The sequence below is a fragment of the Scyliorhinus torazame genome, chromosome 13 (genome assembly GCF_047496885.1).
Source record: "Scyliorhinus torazame isolate Kashiwa2021f chromosome 13, sScyTor2.1, whole genome shotgun sequence".
Lineage (NCBI taxonomy): Eukaryota > Metazoa > Chordata > Chondrichthyes > Carcharhiniformes > Scyliorhinidae > Scyliorhinus > Scyliorhinus torazame.
Window position 1 is genome coordinate 20252282 of NC_092719.1, and position 9514 is coordinate 20261795.

General features: G+C 46.2%; 1 protein-coding gene across 1 annotated transcript; it reads left to right on the top strand.

The window, feature by feature from the left end:
- Window positions 1–3403: 3403 nt before the first annotated feature.
- LOC140387790 (galactoside alpha-(1,2)-fucosyltransferase 2-like) lies at window positions 3404–4589 on the top strand. Its single transcript, XM_072470920.1, has one exon. It carries the CDS (start codon window positions 3404–3406, stop codon window positions 4583–4585), a length of 1182 nt encoding a protein of 393 aa, XP_072327021.1. The 3' UTR covers window positions 4586–4589.
- The last annotated feature ends 4925 nt before the right edge of the window (window positions 4590–9514 follow it).

Below are 9514 nucleotides of genomic sequence, written 5' to 3' on the forward strand. Positions count from 1 at the left end.
CAGCGGTGGCAATGAGGACAACCTCTGGGCCGGGCGCGCCAGGAGCATTCATCCGCCCTCACCTTGATGATCACACGCATTCTGCTTGCCCTTCAGATAAATCATCAATGCACCACTGCGTCCAGCTCAGCCATGTCCTGCCGCGGTCACTGCACCCCACTGCTCACAAAATAAACACGTCCATCGGAACAAAAGCAGGGAATAATTACAATGTCACCGTCCTTGTGGGAACAGGATCTGCTCCAGACCCGGGCAGGCACACAGCTCCTGGAGGCAGCGGCTGCTTTCTCTCTGAGGCAAGAACACTTTTCTCATCTTCTCTCTTCAGCCCCTCTTTGGGTTCTCCTTTGGGAGGTCGGGAAACCCACCCAGTCGTGTGTGGAGGTCTAGACTCGATTGCCGCTTGAAGGGGACTCGGGGACAGAGAGAGATATCCAGTGTTGTCCGGGGAGCCAGCCTCCCACCCCGGGCCAGACCAGCCCAGCCAGAAATTGGCGGGAAAATTATTTTTAATGAAGACTGGGAGGGAGGGGGTCTTTAAAATGACAATGGGATTCCATATGATGGAAACGGGGCGACTATTTCACCCAAAGGGGGGTGGGGGGTGGAATCGAAAATGAGGGGACATCATCTCAAAACGAGCTAGTTTTTTTCCCTTCGGTCTCGGGCGGGAAATCCGGTGGGAATGTGGAATTCTGTCCACCCACAGACTTGATGTGGCTATCAGAGGTCAGCTGGAGCTTTCGAGACTGAGATTTTTGGTGGGGGTGGGTGTTGAGTTATTTGGTGCCAAGGAGCATAATTGAGGCCGTGCTACAGATTCGCCACCATCCTATAATTGTTTGGAAGAACGGGTTTGAAGGGCCGAATGGCCTATTCCCAGTCCTACGTTGCTCCGGCTCGGCATGAGGGCGTGTGTGTGTGTGCGTTTGCAACACTTTGCCGCTTTTTCCTGACCTGAAGTGTTATGTTCCCCTCCTGGTTCGCTCAGCAAGTCTATTTCCTGCACTGCATCCATGTCCTGTGCACCCATGTTGCTGGAGGTGATGTCCTTATTTCTGTGTGCAATATGCCAGGCCCTTGAGGAGTTCACCTCTATAACCTGCAACAGTTGCTAAATTGTCTGACTGTCAAAACAGGTCGGCTTGGGACACCAGATTGATGTGGTGAACGTTTGAACAATATTTCCCCGTATAAGCGATCACCGTTTAATAAACAAAATATTCCCGTATAAGCTACACCCACAGCTCAATGTCCTGCTCAAAATATGTGCCCACATACTGCCCCAATAGTTGTGCTGGCACTAATCTCTAATTCACAGTGCCTTTTCCGCAGTTGCTCCGTAATAAGCAATTATTTTGACATAGGTTCCCACTGCGTTTGTGCTTACCAGATACACTGGCTAATTTTTTTTTTTAAATCATAAAGTCACTACAATGCAGAAGGAGGCCAGTCAGCCCATCAGGTCTGCACCGACCCTCTGAAAGAGCACCCTAGAAAGTATGCACCTCATCCCAGTAACACCACCCAACATTTTGGACACTAATGGTCAATTTAGCGTGGCCAATCCACTGGCCCGCACATCTTTGGACTGTGGGAGGAAACCAGAGGAAACCCACGCAGACACAGGGAGAAGGTACGAACTCCACACAGTCACCCAAGGCTGGAATTGAACCCAGGTCGCTGGCGCTGTCAGGCAGTAGTGCTAACCACCCTGCCGCCCGATAATTGGTCCTTCCGGAAAACCGATGGTATCAGGCCTCCCGAACCTGGTAAAATAAGGAACAACGGGCAGTACGGTAGCACACGTGGATAGCACTGTGGCTTCACTGTGCCAGGGTCCCAGGTTCGATTCCCTGCAGGGTCACTGTCTGTGCGGAGTCTGCATGTTCTCCCTGTGTCTGTGTTGGTTTCCTCCGGGTGCTCCGGTTTCCTCCCACAGTCCAAAGATGTGCAGGTTAGGTGGATAGGCCATGCTAAATTGCCCTGAGTGTCCAAAAAATTTAGGAGAGGTTATTGGGTTATGGGGATGGGGTGGAAGTGGGGGCTTAAGTGGGTCGGTGCAGACTTGATGGGCCGAATGGCCTCCTTCTGCACTGTGTGTTCTATGTTCTAATTCAAGCTCTTGCCATTGAAATTGGCCCGCAGAAGCTTAGAGTGGATGTGAAACAGTATAATTTAAAAGCTACACAATGGAACTATAACTTTTATCACCAGAGACCTGCAATATAAAGTGGAGGAGTTTTGCTATGGATGTGCAAAGCCCTGGTTACACCGCATCTGGAATACCACTCGCAGTCTGGGCACTGCACCTTACTGACCTTCGATGGGGTCAGCACAGATTCTTTGAGAAACTCTGAGGGTTAGATTATGTATACCCTGGGATATAAATGGCTACGGGGTGATTTGATTGAGATTTTAACGTTTTGAAGGAATTGATAGGGCAGATAGAAACTGTTTTCTGCTGGCGCAGTTGTCTGGGATACAGACTGTAGCACAGTGGTTAGCACTGTTGCTTCACAGTGCCAGGGTCCCAGGTTCGATTCTGGCTTGGGTCACTGTCTGTGAGGAGTCTGCACATTCTCCCCGTGTCTTCGTGGGTTTCCTCCGGGCGCTCCAGTTTCCTCCCACAAGTCCCAAAAGACATGCTGTTAGATAATTTGGACATTCTGAATTCTCCCTCTGTACCCGAACAGGCGCCGGAATGTGGCAACTAGGGGCTTTTCACAGTAACTTCATTACAGCGTTAATGTAAGCCTATTTGTGACAATAAAGATTATTATTATTATGACCTTAAAACCAAGTTATTTAGGAGTTGGAAATATTTTTTCATTCAAAACAAATGGAGTTAAAATACAAATCAACCGTGATCTCCCCGAATGGTGGAACAGGCTCACATTGTTGACTGTTCCCAAATCCAGAGCTGAGGCTCAAGCTGGCTCTCGTGGGAATCGGAGTCAGACTCCTTCACCCAGGGACACTCCCCCTTTCCCTGAAATCTAGTACCCCAGCAGGAAATTTAAATCTTGACTTTAACCTAACCTTTGTGCGGAGGAGCAAGTTCTGACCTGATAAACGCTTTGCCACCCATTAGGAACGTACGGCTGTAATCATAGGATCACCCCAGATAAATTCAGGGTGGTGTAAAGTGAAACCACTTCATGCCAATGTTGCAATTGCACTGTGAGACCACTTTGATGTTTAAAACTGTGGACAGTTCAATGGCTGGTGATATGCTTTCCTAGACTGTGAAGGGAACTAGGGAAAGCTGTCTGCAAACCCTGCATATATGGACAACTCATCTGCTTGAACATGATTCTTCAACAATAACAGTGATATAGAACTGACCTCACATTGTGTTATATTTTATAAATTCTTTGCTTGTATTTTTTTTAGGACTCTGATGGAAGTTTCATCTGAGTTGGAGGCACAGCAGAAGATTTTTAAAAATAAGTTTATGAAGATGACCAATTTGCTAAGTTTTTACACTGTTCCATTCAGTGGGAAGCAGACATGCTTCCTGACATTGCTTCTCCTTTCAACCTTTTCATTCATCGCCATATGCATATTTGGTTATATTCTTTATCATGAAGAAAATTACAAGTTTAAATTATTTGAACAGAATACTTCCAAACATTTGGCAAACAACATCAGCAGGAAGGCCACCTTTAACTATTCAGAATGTCTCAGGGATGAAGACTTCAAGTCTTTCAAAGCCATCAGGTCTTCCAAAGGCATATGGACTATATCCCCAAATGGGAGATTTGGTAACCTGATGGGACAATATGCAGCATTATTTGCTTTGGCCAGATTAAACAGGAAACAAGCCTATATTCTCCCAGGAATGGCTGAAAGCCTGTCTCAGAGCTTCAAACTTACGCTTCCCACCCTTAACAAAGAGGTTAAGGACAAGGTTCCTTGGCAAAACTACCATCTTGATGACTGGATGGAAGAAAAGTATAAAAATATCTTCGAAGACCACATTCAATTCTTTGGTTTTCCATGTTCTTGGACATTTTATCATCATATTCAAGAAGAAATCCTTCGTGAATTCTCTTTTCATGAGTTCATCACAACGGAAGTCAACTCATGCTTAAGAAATATAACAGCACAACGTCAAAATATTACTTATGTTGGTGTTCATGTTCGAAGAGGAGATTATGTGTACGTCATGCCACAGGTGTGGAAAGGTGTCATTGCAGATAGAAACTACTTGGAGCGAGCCATGTTCTATTTCAGGAGTAAGTACAAGGATGTTGTCTTCATAGTGACGAGTAATGGAATAGATTGGTGTCGGAAGAATATTGACGCATCCAAGGGGGACGTTTACTTCTTAGGAGATGGCAATGAATCCAAGCCACAGAGAGACTTTGCCATTCTTGCTCACTGCAACCACACCATAATGACCATTGGCACCTTTGGATTCTGGGTCGCCTACCTTGCTGGCGGGGAGGTCATCTACCTCACAAACTTCACTTTGCCTAGCTCACCTTTCCTCAGAGAGTTTAAGTATGAGGCTGCCTTCCTGCCAGAGTGGATCGGGATTGCTGCTAATCTCTCATCTCTTCTGAACAAGAACCCTTAGCACTTGAGCAATGGCATTTTGGATGACCTCTTGGTTTACATCCATAAAAAAAGACAAGTAAAAAAAAAATGAACATTCAATGCAGCTCCTGTCTCTCCCACAGCAGCATCCAAGTGGATTCTATGTCCTTGGTTCTATGACAAGTTATTCTAAATATTTACCATGATCACTATTTTTCAGTTTGCATTTTTACTTATTTTTGTGCAGGCTATCCGCTCTTATTTCCCACCTTAGTTTGAAGTAATTTATCTATGCTATTTAATAATACGTCTGCTTTGATGACAACCTGATGTAACCATATCTTGTATAAAACCTTGAGTTAGAAACATCGAATTGTACCACGCAGAAGGAGGCTATTCAGCCATTGTGCCTTTGCCAGCTCTTTAAAAGATTTACCAATTAGTCCCAATCCCCTGCTTTTTTCCTTTTTGAAAGTTAAATGTCTTTTTCCAATTAAGGATAATTTAGCGTGGCCCATTCACCTGGCCTGCACATCTTTGGGCTGTGGGGTGAGACCCACACAGACAAGGGGAAAATGTGCAAACTCCACACAGGCAGTGACCCTGGGCCGGGATCGAACCCGGGTCACGGTGCCGTGAAGCAGCAGTGCTAAACACTGCGCCTCTGTGCCGCCCCAAGTTTTTACTGAATCTGCTTTCACCACCCTTTCAGGCAGTGCATTCCAGACCACAACAACCCACCAAGTAAAATAAATTAATTTCCCTGATTCTTTTTCCAGTTATATTATATTTCAACAAAGGGGCTCTCAGCTAAACCTTTATATGTTTGGCCCAGACATCCAAGCTTCATGTTGAAACATCTAAGCTCCAGAGAAAACATTGCTTTCTTGACAGCTCTGATCTCTGCTGTCAATTTCATAATGTCTATTTACACAAGGTTAAGTGGTTGAATGGGCTTGCAGTTTTTGTTCTTGACACTTCTAAGGATCTGTGTGATTGACACTTTTATAATCCTGCAGTAAAATGACTTTTTGAACATCATGGAAAGTAACGAATTGATGGCTTTCTAAAGCTTTTTTAAATATATCCTACTATCAGTATGGGGTAAATTGACCCACCATACACTGTACAGAGCCAGTGGGCATGGAAATGCCATAAATTGGCACACAAAACGTATGGGGTGATGGACGTGAGTGGAGGAGCATAGATAAGCAAAAAACCCATGAAGAGGACCTCTTGAACTCACCTTTTTAAAAGTCCCTCATGCAGACTGTAGTTCAGGACTCCTCAGAGAGGCTGTGACCCAAGGCTCTTTAAAAACATGAAGATTGCAGAGGGGTAGGACATGCAGCCTCCACAGGTTGGGAGTGCTGGGAGTGCCCTTTTCACCTGAACCATCCTGCACCCTTTAAAGGGACACCCAGAAATCAGGCAGCCCTGTACTGGGCTCAGGAAGCGCTGAATCGGGACCCACTGCCATTTATAAAGTGCGCTTGAGTCATTCTGACTCGATGGAAGTCTGGCTGAGGTGCGAATGTAGAATTTGTCAGTGTCGGTGTACTATAGGTGAAGAGTCAGCATTGAAGGCCAGTGCAGCAGTATCAGTACTGGAATACGGGCCTGAATCTTTCGCCTGACAAGCACACACATATATGGCAGGCCTGGACACGGGCGTAGAACATGCTCCCTTATGTGGTCGGCTCCGGAGCGCGATATCATTCTGTCTAGCCAATTAACAACAGCCAGCATAAAACATGTGCTGGGAAAGGCTGAGCGATGCTGGGTGGGTGGGAAGAGGGTAGGTGCTGAAAGAAATGAGGGTGCGCCTGTTGCTTCCAATGTGCTCCCTGGGGGGCATAGCTACTGTGGAGCTGCCTCAGGAAACTGCTGACCCCTGAAAAATAAATGTCGATGTTAAAACTATGGTCTACTCAGCACAATCATACCCGGATATCAGTCCCTAGACACATTGGTTAATTTTTTTTGATCCCTGACTTTTCATCCCAGCCTGGATCGAGGTTGCAACTTAAACATAAAGGCCGCCTGGTCAATCGACCTGCCCGCCCGCCAACCATGAAGGCAGATGGGCCACGTAACATCCCACTCACATGCTGCTAAATTCAAGTGAAGCAACCGAGGGCTGTACACCTCAGAGCCGCCAACAGGGGATTCGGGGATGAAACGGTTCCTCGACGGACTGGACATGCCAGTTGTGGGGGGGACAGAAAACAGGGCTTGGAAGCACCACTAGAACTGGGAGAGATCATGGAGTGTATTAGCTCCATGCCTGGTCGGAGAATCCCGGCCATTGTCTTTCACTTGTGCACCACAAATGTGGGAGTGTCAGTACTGAAGCACCATTGGAGTTCCATAAAGCCTCCACTTCAGTTCCATTTTCTCCATAAAAGCTTTGCGTCTCTTGTGAGGTTAACCTGCCAAATGATTCTGACTATGAACAGTTCCAGGAATGTTGCTGAAGTGTAATGGGCTCGCCTTGTTCAGTAACCTGAGGAATGCTCACCTGAGGAAGATAGATTCTGTAAATAATTTGCTATTTGATATCCTGCCAGTAATAAGACAAATTATTGACTAAAATAACTCAGCTGTTGGCCGTAGTTTGGCATTCTGGTGTGAAAATCACACAATGCTGGCACCAAAAAAACATCTGATCTGCTAACATCATTTGGATCCAACCCAACTGCCGAATTCACACATATCAAATTTTACAGATTGCATTTTGCGCTGGCTCTTAGTAACAGAACATCAGAAACATCAACCCCAGTGAGCAAAAGACAGGAATGGACCTCCCTTTCTTTATCAACATAACTCCTTTTGACTCTCAAAGGAGACATTGGGGAAATACAACTTGATCTGGGAACCTCTAGAGCTGCCAAAATGAGTGTGGCTTTTTCTGGCTTTCCGGTGACCCCTCCCCTCGACAGGATGACACATCCAAATGAGTAGCATCCCTTGATATCTAGGGATCTTTTAGGTCTCTCCCCCTTTCACCACCTGCACCCCACCTACCTGCAGCATGGCCCGATGTTGAGTTAGCCTGGAGCTTGTTTCTCTTTGCCCAATGGTTGAAATCTAGCCCAATGTCTCTGGAATCAGACGGTAGAGACTAACAACAACTTGCATTTATGTCAGAGTGGGTGATAAAAAATCCAACAACTTGTGTTTTGGAGCAAATGTGTGGGTTTTGAGAAGATTTTAAAAGATGGGGAGGGTAAAGCGGATCAAAGATGGGGGTCAAAGTACAAATTATATCTAATTGTAAAATAGTTTGGTGTCACTCACTGGGATTAAGAACAGTATGGACCTTATATAACTGTCTTGATGCACCACTTTGGCTTTGACGCAATAAGTTAAAACTAAACAGAGCTCACCCTCAAATCAACACTGAAATGCCTCCACGATCTCAACACTCGGATTACTTTTGGAATGTTGTGATTGATGTTCCGTGGGCCACTGTAGCCCATTGAGTCCATGCTGGCTCTTGTTGCTCTTTTTAACCTTAGTCTATTTGCTCTGTTTAGGTCACCTTTGCTCATGAGTCGCCAGGTATCTTTATGATACCGCCACGTGGTTCAAGTTCAGGTTATGATTAATAACACAGCACACCGCTTAGTAAGGATTAAAACAACGGTCATTTATTATATACAACGAGCAATATTAATACCCTAATACTACTTTCTATATAATAAACCTATCACTACTGGCCAATACTTAACTTAGGAAGAGCCCACCAGGTCAGGGAAACGAATGGCTTGTCCAATCAGATCTGGCCCGCGGGATTCAAAAGGCTGCTACAGGTCGGTGGCTAGGTGTCTCTACCGGATAGCGATCACTGGATTCAAACTTACAGTTGCCGGTTGCTGGTGTTGCGAAGGTCTCGAGCAGGCGAAGAGGAGAGAGAGAGAGATCTGAACTTGGCCCCTCACTTTTATAGGGCCCAGGGGCTTCCCGCCTCCCAGGGCGGCCCTTGACCCTGAGGTCCCAAGTGATTGGATTTGTCCCCAATCCCTGGGGTCGATGTGTCCAATGGTGAGGCGATTCCTCGATCAGGGGGGTGGTCGTTCGCCTGTCTTTGTTTCGGCCACTGCAGGCGCCGACAGGTCTGGCCCGGTATTCAATTGCTAATATGTTGCAATTGTTCCCGGGGATAGCCGATTTAACTGTGGATGTCTGAATAGATTGGCTGCAAACAGTCCTGAATGCAACTGTGAATACCTGGGTTGATGGGCTGTTGATAGCCCTGAGTATCGATCTGGGCTAACTTCCCCAGAGCCGAATATGCAATACTGTCTGCAGCTGCCTGCTTGTGTCTTGTTAGCTGCTTTTCCCAGCAGTCTTTCGGGTTAGCCATTTCAAACTGGGTTTTGGCCAGATTAATCAGATCGCAGCCATTTTACGTGGCTACACTCTCCGAAAACGCTATCAATTAATCCCATTTCCTTTCTGCACAGTTATCTATCTAAATCCAACTAGTCATCTAGATACAAGAACAGAGAATGCTGGGAAAACTCCGCAGGTCTGGTCGCACCCGTATGGAGAGAAAAGAGAGTTAACGTTTTGAGTCCGTTTGGCTCTTCATCAGAACTAAAGAGAGGGGAGAAATGTGTTGTATATTAAACTGTGTCACCAAGTGAGTAGGTTGAGGGAAGAATGTTGGCCAGGACAACAGGAAACCCAGCTGTTCTTCAAGTAAAGGCACAGGCAAATGGGAGGAAGAGCTAGGTGAGAAGTTGGAAGCGGGTCTGTGGGCAGAGGTCCTGGGCAGAGTTAATTCCTCGTCATCATGTGCCAGGCTCAGTCTAATTCAATTTAAGGTGGTCCACCAGGCACACATGACGGCAGCGAGAATGAGCAAGTTTTTTGGGGTAGAAGACAGTTGTATGAGGTGCAAGGGCAGTCCTGCAAACCATGTCCACATGTTTTGGGCATGCCCGGAGCTTAGAGAGTTCTG

Excerpts from the sequence above, each read along its gene's own strand:
- LOC140387790 (XM_072470920.1), top strand. The coding sequence starts at position 3,404 with ATGGAAGTTTCATCTGAGTTGGAGGCACAGCAGAAGATTTTTAAAAAT.